This window comes from Pelobates fuscus, chromosome 7 (assembly GCF_036172605.1).
Source record: "Pelobates fuscus isolate aPelFus1 chromosome 7, aPelFus1.pri, whole genome shotgun sequence".
NCBI lineage: Eukaryota > Metazoa > Chordata > Amphibia > Anura > Pelobatidae > Pelobates > Pelobates fuscus.
Window position 1 is genome coordinate 186,124,257 of NC_086323.1, and position 14,480 is coordinate 186,138,736.

General features: G+C 43.0%; 2 protein-coding genes across 2 annotated transcripts in view; both read right to left on the reverse strand.

Moving 5' to 3' along the window:
• LOC134568392 (dimethylaniline monooxygenase [N-oxide-forming] 2-like) overlaps positions 1-14,480 on the reverse strand; it is a 489,265-nt gene that overhangs the window by 313,921 nt on the left and 160,864 nt on the right. The gene's annotated exons all lie outside the window — the stretch shown is intronic.
• The window catches only part of CFAP92 (cilia and flagella associated protein 92 (putative)), a 219,034-nt gene that overhangs the window by 141,303 nt on the left and 63,251 nt on the right, over positions 1-14,480 (reverse strand). The window contains exons 8-9 of the mRNA XM_063426966.1: positions 12,172-12,285; positions 4,649-4,833 (exon numbers count right to left, since the gene is read on the reverse strand). Coding sequence (XP_063283036.1) covers positions 4,649-4,833; positions 12,172-12,285 — 299 coding nt within the window. The remainder of the gene's footprint in view (positions 1-4,648; positions 4,834-12,171; positions 12,286-14,480) is intronic.

Genomic DNA, 14,480 nt, shown 5'->3' on the forward strand with positions numbered 1-14,480 from the left:
CATCTCAAACTTACAAAACTGCACACCTGGGCATTTCTTTACTCACTTATTCTTATTACCACGGGAGGGGGACCCTTAGGGTGGGGGGCACCCTCAGGGCACTATAGTGTCAGGAAAAGCGCTTTGGTTTCCTGACACTATAGTGATCCTTTAAATGACAATTTAACTTTTTAAGAAAAATAAAAACCCTCTAAAAGTGTTCTTAGTAAAGTGCAACAACTTAATAAAGTGCTTTAAAGTGCAGTAACCATTCAGCACTGGCATGAATAAAAGAATAAAAACAATAAAACAGTGGTGCGCAAGAAAAAAAAAAGTATATATGTGCTAAAATTTAGTTATACTTATGTCCATATCCATTCTTGATCCTAAATACAAGACTGGATTGAAGGTAGTACCACTCAAAACTGTCCTGCTATGGGAGAATCAACCCCTTGTGTGTGTGTTGGATCATAAATGCAGTTACATAGAAGAACTCACCACCAGCTAGAACGGAGCATCTTACTTTGAACCCACAATGTTAAAATAGGAAATTGATACACACTGTAACTGAAGCTCCCTCTGAGGCTACAAAGTCCATACACATACATTTTGAAGTCCACAGAGTTGATCTCTCCACAGCCTGCTGTGTTCCACTGCTCCTCACTTCAGGGTTGTGATCCCCTGGTGTGTGATGCAACGTGTCTCGCCTCTCAAGCACATATCAGATGCTGTAGTAGGGCAGCCCCACAAAATTAGAGGATCCATCTAATAAACAACGCCCTAGTAGGGCAGTCCCATGTAAGGATACAAATGAAGGGAAATTTTGGGATGAATTTTGTTTCAGTCCAAATTGATAATCCCCAAATTTCGTAATACAGAAATAAAACTTAAAACAAACATTTTTTTTTTCCTGTGAACATGCCTAAATAGGAGAAGGCCCCCTAACAAACCCACAAAGCAGTGCATCAGAGACAGGGTGAGAGGGTCAAAATCTACATGATCCTCATTTATTAAATCTGTAAGATAGGGTTTTAAATGGGAAACTCATATTTAGGCAAGAACTGTTACATTGCATTATTAGGGAGATGGGTCTGTAACCTGTGCAATGCTCCACGTCCTTGTCCTCCTTAGGGATGTTGAGAAGACATTCTCAGGCACAGAGTGAAGTGGTATTATGGAGACCGGCTTGTAGACTATAGTGAGGCCTAATAGAAAGCAGTTGTTGTTGGAGGATTCTATCATAAGAGGTGTAGAGCTGGACAATAGTAGTCTTGTAAGATGTCTTCCCGGAGCTACTGTTCACAGAGACAGGAGACATATTTGTAATATTGTTAAGCGAGCAAAGCAGGAAGGGGAATTGGATGTGCTTGTCCATCTAGTGACAAATGACTTGGCTTGCAAAGAGGTTTCAGAGGAAAAGGAAGTTTTTTGTGTTTTTGCCAATGATATACGGCAGATAGTTTCCACACTGTCATTCTCTGAAGTTCTGCCTGTGCATAACACTCAGAACAACAGGCGGATGCGTATTAAGGACTTTCATTTGTGGCTTGGTGAATGGTGTCGGGAGCAAGGATTTGGCTTCATTTCTCATGGTAGCTTTGTTTGGAAAGGAAATAAACTGTACCAAAAAGATGGTTTGATTCTTTCTCAAAAGGGAACAAATGTTCTCAGTGAGCAGTTCAGAGGTTTTGATAGGATGTATTTAAACTAGGAAGGGGGTGGGGGGTGGGAGGGGGCAAAAGGGTTATAAAACATCAATCCAATTGCCGCCCAAAGCAAGGACAGAAGGTGCCTGTAGCAAGTGTGTTCAAAAACGATAAGCCTAGAGTCATGTCTACAAATGCTCGCAGTTTAGTGAATCAGATCCATGAACTTGTGGCAATAATGGCAACTGATAATGTAGATTTAGTCGCTGTTACTGAGACATGGTATAATGAGGAAAATGACTGGGATATAGCAATACCAGGGAACTCGTTATATAGAAAAGACAGGGAAGGCAAGAAAGGGGGAGGTGTGGCCCTGTATGTGAAGGATAGCATAAAATCTAGCCTAATAAAAAAGTTAGTAAAGAGAGCATAGAGTCCGTTTGGGTTACGTTACAATTTGGTAATCACACAGTGTAGGTGTGATTTATAGGCCCCCAGGACAAATAGAAGAGTTAGATAATCTACTAGTTGAGGAAAAACCTAAAATGACAATAAAGGGGAAAGTTTTCATCATGGGTGACTTTAATCTTCCTGATCTGAATTGGAAAACCAAAATAGCTGCTTGTGCCAGGAGCACACATAAGCTAAACTCCCTACTGGGATTGTCTCTAAAACAAGTCGTTGAGGAGCCAACTCGTAAAGAGGCCATACTAGATTTAGTTTTAACAAATGGAGATTTGGTATGGTTAATGTAGGTGAAAGTTTAGGATCCAGTGATCATCAGTCAGTGTGGTTTAATATAAGAACAGTGACTGAGTCACACCACACACAAACAAGTTTTAGACTTTTCTAAAATTAGAATACGTTTAAAGGAGTCATTATCAGACTGGAGCAATTTAAATGGAGTCCAAGATAAATGGGATAATTTAAAAGTTGCACTGCAATATGCCCGACATCAGGCTCTCCTTCGAAAGACCTACTCCACGAGTCGCTCCCAAGATGGCGCCTGCGGAGCTGAGTGACAGCGAGGCCTCTGAGGCATCACAAGAGACGGAACAACCCACCGGCACTAACCCCGCAAGCTGCACTAACCGTGAGTCGAGCTCTGACGATGACTCCTCACCGGTGACCAAGAGGGACATAAGGGATCTCCTCTTGGAAATGAGGCAGGTCTGGAAGGCTGACTTAAGAGCAACACAGGCTGAACTAGGAACCCTGCGCACACGAGTTGCGGACGGGGAAACTAGAGAGAGAGCCAGAGACCAAGAGCTGAAGACAGCACAGAAGGAGATCCAAGCGCTCACCCACCAAGTCCAGACACTCACCAGAAGTGTGACAGTGCTAGAAACAAGGCACAGACGGAAGAACATCAGACTTCGCGGAGTGCCAGAACAGATCTCAGACGAGGAACTCCTGCCTTTCCTACACCGCCTGCTGCACCACATGGGAGCCAAAAGAGACACTAACCCGGAGCTGGTGACTGCAGCGTTCCGGATCAGAAAAGCTGCAACCGCCCCAGAGGAAGCCCCTAGAGACATTATAGCTGTCACTAAGGACAATACAGCTAGGTCCATTATAATGTCACGCTCTAGAGAGCTCAAAAGTGTCAGATTTCAGGGATCGACTGTAGCTATATATGGGGATCTCCCATTCGCGGTGCTGGCGGCCAAAAGGCAACTAGCACCTGTGGCACAACAACTGAGAGAGGCAGGCATCAAATATAGATGGGGAGCGGAGGGCTACTTAATTACCCAAAAGGAGCCCAAGCGGCATTCCTCCACACGGAGCCCAAGCGGCATTCCTCCACAGCCTGCAAAGGTCCAGTACTGACCCAGTGCTGGCCCATAAGGCCAAGACCAGCACAAAACGCTAACACTCCCCACCTGACGAGCAGGGAACACCGCACGACCGGTACACGACCCACCCGGCACCCACACAGGTTCCGGGGAGACTCTTCATGAGACACAGGAAGTATTACTTTACTGAGAGGGTAGTGGATGCATGGAATTGCCTTCCAGCTGAAGTGGTAGAGATTAACACAGTTAAGGAGTTTAAGCATGCGTGGGATAGGCATAAGGCTATCCTAGCTATAAGATAAGGCCAGGGACTAATGCAAGTATTTAGAAAATTGGGCAGACTAGATGGGCCGAATGGTTCTTATCTGCCGTCACATTCTATGTTTCTATGAGGTTGATATTAGTGGCAAAAGTCTGTTTGTTCACCAGGGATGGAGTTAAAGGACTGAAGAAATTGTTGATAGAATGGGTTTGTAAAAGCTTTCTAGTAAATTATAAAACCATTTTGGAGCAGACACTTGTCTATTTTGGATGTTTTATCCACCAGGATAAGCTCCTCTACCATCAGGTGTCCATCCAAAATAGTATCTTTGTCAGGAGGCAGAGTTTCTCCAATGTATTTAGTCAAATAGCATTGAATGTCTCGAACCAGTCCTTGTCAAGCTCGATACATCTGAGGTTTTGGAAGAAAATAGTGGTCAAAGTATGACTATATAGCTGAAAATTTATGAATCTTATTTATTTTTCTCTAACCCTGGGAATGCATGTTGAGCTCCTTTCAAGCATGCAGACTAATAGCCTGCCTCTCTTAACCCCTGAACAAAAAAGAAAGAGTATGACTAAAGGAAGGCTTTTTGCATAGTGTTGACTAATTTGGAAAGCTCCCTAGGAAGGTTGAATATGTTCGAGTAACCCTTGGAGTTACTCTTTTGTTTCCTCAAGGCAGAGCCCTTTTGTATATAAAAAAAAGCCACAATTTACATATTTGTGGGCTTCTCAGAAGGAAAGGGGGAGCAACACTGTTCTACCTTTTTTTTCTATTTTGTGAAGACATTACTAGCTTCTGTTTCTATTTACTTTTTTCTGTCTAGCTTTGGCCTTATTATTCAGTTAATATTAATACTTATATTATTATATAGTCTAGTAATACACCAGTCTATCCATTCATGCTTTACCTGTTATTCAAATAAAAAACATGTATCACAATGTGGGCTACATTTTTATTACCTGTAAGATGTGAATTGGGGTAGGTTTTGTAGGAAGGGATGTGGCAGACAGGATGCGAATGACCAATGGATTAAATTCTCGTTCCTGCTCCTCTGACAGCAGTGGTGCATCTGTTACGAGAGTTATATAGCCATCTAACACTTTATCTGATGTATCATGTAATCGCTCTGTCACGCATAGTTCTCCTATATGGGAAAAAAACAAATAAAAACTTCCTTTGCAACTTTCAGTCAATGCATGATGTTCACAATTTAGTAAATGTAATTATACAACTAGTGTGCTGATAAAAAAAAAGAAGAAAAAATGTACATATTTGGTCCTTAAGTTGATTCAGCTGTTCTCTCTACTTCAAAGAGAATAGTATAAATACCACACTTACACCTACTCAAAACATGGTTTAGCTAATAACTTCAGACGTAATCAAATATTAAAATGGATCAGTTAATGTGTTAATGGACAATGTCACAATAGATATCTGCAGGATCAGTTTCATCATATTAAGTAAGACTGGTGCCTCCTCTACATTCTTCCTGGAACACTATTGTTGTATCACATTTTATTGAAGGTGCTTTTTGTGGTCCTTCACAGGATTTACTGCCACGTCCTAAATTTCTTTTTATAAATCTAATTTTCTTCTGTTAGAAATTAACATTTATACATGGCATTTGCACAGAATGCACGTCATGGTTGATTGTATATTTATTAGTGATGTCGCGAACATAAAATTTTCCGTTCGCAAACGGCGAACGCGAACGGCGAACAGGGCCGGACTGGCCCACCGGGATACCGGGAAATTTCCCGGTGGGCCGTCGGCGCTAGAAAGAGACCGGGGCCGGAATATGACGTCATATTCCGGCTCCGGTCTCATTAAGCTGCGCGCGAGGGAGGGGGAGCAGAGACAGAACAGCCTGCTCCCCCAGAAGAGCCTGCTCCCGGCCTCATGAAGAGCTTCCCCTGCAGCCGCCTTTCAAGTTCTCCCTGCGGCCGCCAGCACAGCTACCAGTCTGCCCACCCACAGGTACTAAAAATATGTATGTCAGTGGGAGTGTGTGTGTGTGTGTGTGTCATGCTGTGTGTGTGTGTGTTCCATGCTGTGTGTGTGTCTGTCTGTCATGGTGTGTGTATGTGTCTGTGTCATGCTGTGTGTGTCTGTCTGTCTGTCTGTCTGTGTCATGCTGTGTGTGTCTGCGTCATGCTGTGTGTGTGTGTGTCTGTGTCATGCTGTGTGTGTGTCTGTATCATGCTGTGTGTCTGTCTGTGTCATGCTGTGTATCTGTCTGTGTCATGCTGTGTGTGTGTCTGTATCATGATGTGTGTATGTCTGTGTCATGCTGTGTATCTGTCTGTGTCATGCTGTGTGTGTGTGTCTGTATCATGCTGTGTGTATGTCTGTGTCATGCTGTGTATCTGTCTGTGTCATGCTGTGTGTGTGTGTCTGTATCATGCTGTGTGTCTGTCTGTGTCATGCTGTGTCTGTATCATGGTGTGTGTCTGTCATGGTGTGTGTGTCTGTCATGGTGTGTGTCTGTCTGTGTCATGCTGTGTGTGTGTGTCTGTCTGTCATGCGGTGTGTCTGTGTCATGCTGTGTGTCTGTCTGTGTCATGCAGTGTGTGTGTGTCTGTCTGTGTCATGCTGTGTGTGTGTCTGTCTGTGTCATGTTGTGTGTCTGTCTGTGTCATGCTGTGTGTGTGTCTGTCTGTGTTACGCTGTGTGTGTGTCTGTCTGTGTTACGGTGTGTGTGTGTGTCTGTATGTGTCATGCTGTGTGTCTGTCTGTGTCACGGTGTGTCTGTATCATGGTGTGTGAGTCTGTCATGGTATGTGTGTGTGTCTGTCATGGTGTGTGTGTGTGTGTGTCTTTGTCTGTCATGGTGTGTGTGTGTGTGTGTCAGTCGTGGTGTGTGTGTGTGTCAGTCGTGGTGTCTGTGTGTGTTTTTAAAAATAGTGTTTTACTCACCTTTTTTTTTTTTTCCAACGTCGTGCTGGTCTCTGCCTCTATGACTGAGATCATCAAGCTTGATGATCTCAGCCAATCCGCACTGACACAGGAAGCGCCTCTAGTGACCGTCTGAGTGTCTGTCACTAGAGGTGTCACTAGGAAGCAATGTAAACACTGCCTTTTCTCTGCAAAGTCAGTGTTTACATTCAAAAGCCTGCAGGGACAGGCTATAGACACCAGAACCACTACATTAAGCTGTGTGTGTGTGCACCTGCTAGTGAGCTTGCTTGAATGTGTATGTGTGTGTGTGTGTGCCTGCTAGTGAGTGAGCTTGTGTTTTTATGTCAATGAGCTTATGTATATTAGTGAAATTGTTTGTCTATGAGGCTGTGTATCAATGAGCTTGTGTGTGTCAGTGAGATTGTCTGTGTCTGCATGTGAGTATGCTTACTGTATAATTAAATGTTTTACTCTGAAAGGACCAATATATTATATTAGAAATAGCAATATATATATATATATATATATATATATTGCGACAATATATGGGTCTGGCATAGATTTTTTTTTTCCAGGGCTGCTTTGTATCCCCAGTCCGGCCCTGACGGCGAACGCGAACGGCAACTTCTGCAAATGTTCGCGAATGGGCGAACCGCCATAGACTTCAATAGGCAGGCGAATTTTAAAACCCACAGGGACTCTTTCTGGCTACAATAGTGATGGAAAATTGGACTAACACCTGGACTGTGGCATGCCGGAGGGAGATCCATGGCAAAACTCCCATGGAAAATTACATAGTTGATGCAGAGTCTGGTTTTAATCCATAAAGGGTATAAATCACCTAACATTCCTAAATTGTTTGGAATAACGTGCTTTAAAACATCAGGTATGATGTTGTATCGATCAGGTAGTGTAAGGGTTACGCCCGCTTCACAGTGAATGACCAAACCCCCCGTTTTAACGCACCGCAAACAACCGCAAATAGTCCATTTGCACAACCGCAAACTCCCCATTTGCAAAACGTTCATGTGTGGGGGTGCTGGAATGACATGGGCCAATGGGAGCCTGAATCAACTTTTGGCTCCCACTGCCCCTTTAAGAGCGAGCTCGTGACTTGAGCCGTGCTCCTAGTGCCAGGCAGGCCACGTGACCGATCACTGAGGTCAGTGCACGCGGCTAAGTCAGAAGAGGAGATCAAGCCGCATGCGGCTCGTGTGGAGGCAGGAGTGATCCAGTCACGCGCGTCTCAAGCTTAGGAGCCAGGTCGGTCCCAGGATAAGGTAAATACAGCCACAACCACTTATCCCAATCACACACCTTTCCTAACGTCCTATCCCATTAAAAGCATATTACCGCGTATTTAATAAAACACATAGACCCCCTACTTCATCCAGGTTACCAATCGATGGTTCGATATTCTGAGCCCTCTCTGATTTACTGTACACGACTATTCGATATTCCCACAAATTTTATATAGCATTTTATGTTTGTTTGAGACCACCTTAAAAATATTGGATATCGCTAAAAATCATGATCACTATATACTTTCTCTACAAACCTCTAAAACGAACCAAACTACTCACCCATCCGCTATACCACTTTATCCCACCTAGAACTAGTGCCCAGTTAAAATACTTGACTCTTACTTACCCACACTCAGTCATGCCACACACATTTCACCACTACTATCACTGAATCCCTCTGACTATGGCTAAATTAATATTCTACATCAGAACACTACTCCTAAGATTGGGTTGTATCCATGTCTCGGGTCTTTCATTTAGAATAGGGGCAGCTTCGGTCTCCCTCAACACTGACACTCTAGTGCATATTATTAAAAGATTGGGCAGATGGAAATCCTCAGTTTACAACCGATGTATTCCTCATCCCGATAAAGAAATGAGGAAAGCTTTTAAAAGTTTGGCTTTGTAAATTTGATGCAATAAGTGTGTTTTTCTTTAATACCTTTTCACCCTCTTTGCATGAACCCGATTTACATATATTACTAATATGTTTCTGAACATATATATTATATTATTCACTCACTCACTCTCTGGGCCGGCCTAAGACATCATGCTGCCTAGGTCCAACGATAAATGACTATGGGGGATAATGTATAATAAACACAGGTTACTGGCTATGGGGGGGATAATGTATAATAAACACAGGTTACTGTCTATGGGAGGGATAATGTATAATAAACACAGGTTACTGGCTATGGGAGGATAATGTATAATAAGCACAGGTTACTGTCTATGTGGGGATAATGTATAATAAACACAGGTTACTGGCTATGGGAGGATAATGTATAATAAACACAGGTTACTGGCTATGGGGGGATAATGTATAATAAACACAGGTTACTGGCTATGGGAGGGATACTGTATAATAAACACAGGTTACTGGCTATGGGAGGATAATGTATAATAAACACATGGTTACTGGCTATGGGGGATAATGTATAATAAACACAGGTTACTGGCTATGGGGGATCATGTATAATAAACACAGGTTAATGGCTATGGGGAGGATAATGTATAATAAACACAGGTTACTGGCTATGGGGGGATAATGTATAATAAACACAGGTTAATGGCTATGGAGGGATAATGTATAATAAACACAGGTTACTGGCTATGGGGAGGATAATGTATAATAAACACAGGTTACTGGTTGTGGGGGGATAATGTATAATAAACACAGGTTACTGGCTATGGGGAGGATAATGTATAATAAACACAGGTTACTGGTTGTGGGGGGATAATGTATAATAAACACAGGTTACTGGCTATGGAGGGATAATGTATAATAAACACAGGTTACTGGCTATGGGAGGATAATGTATAATAAACACAGGTTACTGGCTATGGGGGGATAATGTATAATAAACACAGGTTACTGGCTATGGGAGGATAATGTATAATAAACACAGGTTACTGGCTATGGGGGGATAATGTATAATAAACACAGGTTACTGGCTATGGGAGGGATCATGTATAATAAACACAGGTTACTGGCTATGGGGAGGATAATTTATAATAAACACAGGTTACTGGCTATGGGAGGATAATGTATAATAAACGCAGGTTACTGGCTATGGAGGATAATGTATAATAAACACAGGTTACTGGCTATGGGGGATAGACAGACAGGCATCACCGTGCGGCTCCTTCCTATGTGGTCGAGGATAGGGTTTGGTTTTCTACCCAAAATGTCCCTCTCCGTGTGCCCTGCATGAAGTTCGGTCCTAGTTTCATTGGTCCTTTCCGCATCTTGTGCAAAGTGAATCCTGTATCGCCCTAGAATTACCTCATTCCATGTATATAAAAGATGTGTATATCTGTGAAATAGGCGCTTTATATAATATAGAAACAGATGTAGTCAGATAGCAGCTACCACCAAAATAGGATCCCTTTATCCTAATATAAACTAACAACCAACAGAGTAAACACCAATCCCTCACACAGTGGTGAACTGGTGCTCAGAGGTGGAGCGCTTAAATCATACACTTACCCCTCGGGGTTAAGGAGAGGTGTGCAATAATGTTAGAGTCCTAGATGGTATACAAAAAGTGCAAATATAGGGTAATATTGTATGGCAAATATACTTTATAAGTCTCTAATAAGAGCGCACTCACATGATTCAGAGCCTATGGGTGATCGGCTCTGATCTTGAAGGCAGACGTGTACTTTGAGGTGACACACACCTATCTTGCGTGGATAATAACCTCAGAAACAAAAAGAATAAGGAAAACAGGGAAGCAAGATCGACCCTGGTGTAGAGACCTTCAATAAATTCGGCAAATGCAATAAAAATACAGGTAATTGCTCACCTTCTGATGAGCCTATAACTTGGCTCTCAGTATATACGTAGATATATCAATTCAGGGTGATATTAACCCTTCTTGTCAGCAGTAAACAGAATTCCTCCGAACCAGCTTGTAGTAAAATTTAAAACATTTATTTCAATAAGATATACATACATACAAATGATGCTGGCATAGGGAAATCCACCAAAACGCGTTTCGCTGATTAAATTCACCAATTGAGTGAAATTCACCAATTGAGAAAGCTGAATTTAATCAGCGAAACGCGTTTTGGTGGATTTCCCTATGCCAGCATCATTTGTATGTATGTATATCTTATTGAAATAAATGTTTTAAATTTTACTACAAGCTGGTTCGGAGGAATTCTGTTTACTGCTGACAAGAAGGGTTAATATCACCCTGAATTGATATATCTACGTATATACTGAGAGCCAAGTTATAGGCTCATCAGAAGGTGAGCAATTACCTGTATTTTTATTGCATTTGCCGAATTTATTGAAGGTCTCTACACCAGGGTCGATCTTGCTTCCCTGTTTTCCTTATTCTTTTTGTTTCTGAGGTTATTATCCACGCAAGATAGGTGTGTGTCACCTCAAAGTACACGTCTGCCTTCAAGATCAGAGCCGATCACCCATAGGCTCTGAATCATGTGAGTGCGCTCTTATTAGAGACTTATAAAGTATATTTGCCATACAATATTACCCTATATTTGCACTTTTTGTATACCATCTAGGACTCTAACATTATTGCACACCTCTCCTTAACCCCGAGGGGTAAGTGTATGATTTAAGCGCTCCACCTCTGAGCACCAGTTCACCACTGTGTGAGGGATTGGTGTTTACTCTGTTGGTCATTCCATGTATATGCCTGATGTCCTCCATACCTCCCTGTTGTAACCTCTAATCTTTAATCGGTTTACTGGACCTTGCACTCCTGTATCGGTTGAGGAGTATGAGGTTGCGGCTATCCAATGGGAACTCTTTTGAGCCTATTTAAGGCTTGTTTTAGCCACCATTCTTTGCCCTATCAAGGTTTCTGTTTAGAACCTCGTTTGACTCTTGATTTCTGGTATCCTGACCACAGCTTCGTATTTGACTTGTGATTTCTGGTATCCTGACCCCGGCTTCGTATTTAACTTGTCATTTCTGTTATCCTGACCCAGGCTTTGTATTTGACTCAGAGTATTTCTGTAATCCTGACCTTGATTTATCTTGACCCTGTTTCTTGTTGTATTGACACGTTAACTTTGGTGATTCTAAGGCTCGGTAATAAGTCTTTCAAATCCACCTTTTGTGGTTTTCCTCTTTCCTGCGTGTGGGGATATCACTCCCGTGACAGAGTTTCAGTTTAATAAAAAAAAAAAAATTGAAATAGACAGTAAACTAGAATTATGCCCAAGGTACTAAAGTATCAGTTTATGTTACATAAAATGTACAAGACATCAACATTTTGTTATTATTGGTACATACATTATCATGCATCTTATAGTATAAGGCATGGGTCCTCAAACTCCGGCCCCCCAGATGTTGCTGAACTACATCTCTGGCTATATGTAATTCAAAGAATCATGGGAGTTGTAGTTCAGCAACATCTGGGGGGCCGGAGGTTGAGGACCCATGGTATAAGGTATATTCTTCTCCATTAGGTTCCAAAACCTTATATTTAAAAGATACATTTAGCATCTTTAAATTGCCCACTGGCAAATATATTCAGATTAAATTTACAACATATATGTATGTCATCAAATCCTGCAATTACCAGCAAGGAAAGGCTTCAAGCTCATGGCCAGACTGAGACATTTCTTTTCTGGTTTTGTAGACAGAGCACTCGATATTTTTTCATGTTTAACAGCTCCTAGAGATCTCCTTCTACCTATTAAAAAAAACAGCAAAATATAGTATTTAATGTAAATTATATGAGAAAATTGTAGCCTGCTTGTTTGTTCAAGCTCTAATTACATAAAAATGTTCAACCTATATAGTTCATTATTTAAAATAGATATTGTCTTTGCCTATGTTGAGGAATTCATCAACAGCATGACTGGATTAACCTGAATGTGAGGATTTTTTTTTTTTGTAATCTTTATTTTTTGGTGCATAAATTTAGATAGTCGCCAGCATTGCCCTAGCAGCATTTGTTTGCGTTTTATTCAACATGTAATATATTGTAACAATAGTCAGGTATGCATAACAGTGCACATTTTTGTTTTTAAAGCATTATAAGCAGTAGCATTGTGTTAGTTATATAGATCCATATTCGTCTTTTCAAATGTGAGTATATTTGGGTTGTCTGTCAGTCTTTGTATTTGTCTAAGTGTAGCTGGGTCAACTGTTAGTCCAGTCAATTCTGTAGTTGTGTGACCCCCTTTTGGCCCTGTGTAGCTAGGGTGAATGAGTCCCTTCTACGGTTATGCGGGTGAGTATTATGTTTGCCCTTTTACGTCCTATTAGTCCGCGTACGGGGCATGGCAATTTTGTGTGGTTCCCCCTGGTGGGGAAGTCGTGAGTGGAGTTGTTTGCCGCGGGGTGTGTTATGTCCCCCCATGTTAGCTCCTGTCGTGTGTCCGCTGTTCGACTCACATCGGGATGGTAAGTCTCCTAAGGGGCTTGGGGGCTTTTGGTGTGTGGAAGTAGATGTAGATGGGGGCTCTGTTGTTGTGGCCATTTCTGGCGGTCGGCCTGATGACCCTAGGGTGTGTTATAAGGTCGTTGGGAGGTATGTCATCACCATTAGAGCACCTTGAGGCGTGGTACGTTGGTGCCGTCTGCTCTGGGGTGGGGAGCTATTGGGGTAGGTCGTGGGGGGTGCATGCTATTCTGATATGTGCTCTCCCGCTTGTGGGGTTGGCCCATCTGGGGAACTTGTCGGAGTGTTGGCTTGTGTCTGTTCTACCTGTCTCTAGTAACCGCTCTCCTGTGGCATTTGTCACGTCATTGAGTGCCCCAGTGATCCGTTGTTAGTAAAGACAGAAGTGGTAAAATATAAGCAGAAATAGGAACATATAAACAGAAGTCTTAGCCAGAGGGTATGGTGCTAACGGTGTTGAGCATTAAACATAGCTCGGTCTGATTCGTGTGGCTTCTCTCTGACTGTCCTGACTGCGGGCCTCCGGGGTACGAAGGTGGTTGCGTTCGCTGGGTCCCAGTTGTGCGATGCGTTCGACGGTTTATTCGTGGCGTTTGTGAGTGAGTTTGGTGGGAGACCCATGTTCCCCAGTATTGTTGCCGCTTCTTCTAGATTGTGGATCGGGTATGAAGTGTCCTCGTGGATGATCATCAGGGTATGGGTTGCCTTCCACCGGTAGGCGATGCTGTGTGAGCGGAGCAGCGTTGTGAGAGGCTGGGGAGGGATTTTCGCGTGTTCCCGGATAGATCTCCAAAGAAGGTGAGTGAGGAGTTTTCAAACTGGTAGGGTGATTGTCCCCGTAGGGCGTTCATCACTGTGGCTTTGTCTTGTCTAGTCTAGAAGAATATGATCAGATCCCTGGGAGCCGCGACAGGAGCTTTTATAGGTTTAGGGATCCTGAACATGATTTCGATTGTCATCATTTTTGCCTGTTTGGGGGGCAATATCATGCCCAGTAGGCGTCTAACAAAGTGCGGTAATTCTGCCTCCAGCACTGCCTCCACCACTCTTCTGATCTTTAGGTTATTGTTTCTCCTGTCCTCCATGGATGTGAACCTCTGCTCCAGGGCCACGTGTTGTTTTCGTAGTGACTGCAGCTCCGTTTGCAGGTGAGTTATTTGCTGTTTGGTGTTCTGGGAGTCTGTTTCCAGAGCCCTCATGTGGCCTGTCAGGCCTTGGAGATCGGTGCGGAGTGCGGTAACATCCGAATGAATGTCCCGTCTGAGGCCCGCCAGTAACTCTTGCATGTCAGCCCTGGTTACCGGTGACGAGTCCTTTTGGACGAGGTTGGTGCCGATGTCTCTTGTCACGATTCCGGGGAACCCAACACGCTAACACACACACAGACACACACACAGAAAGTGTGCAGTACCGGTCCTTAGAGTGGCCGGGCTAAGCACACACAGAATAGTCAGGAGACAAGCCGAGTAAGGGGAACCAGA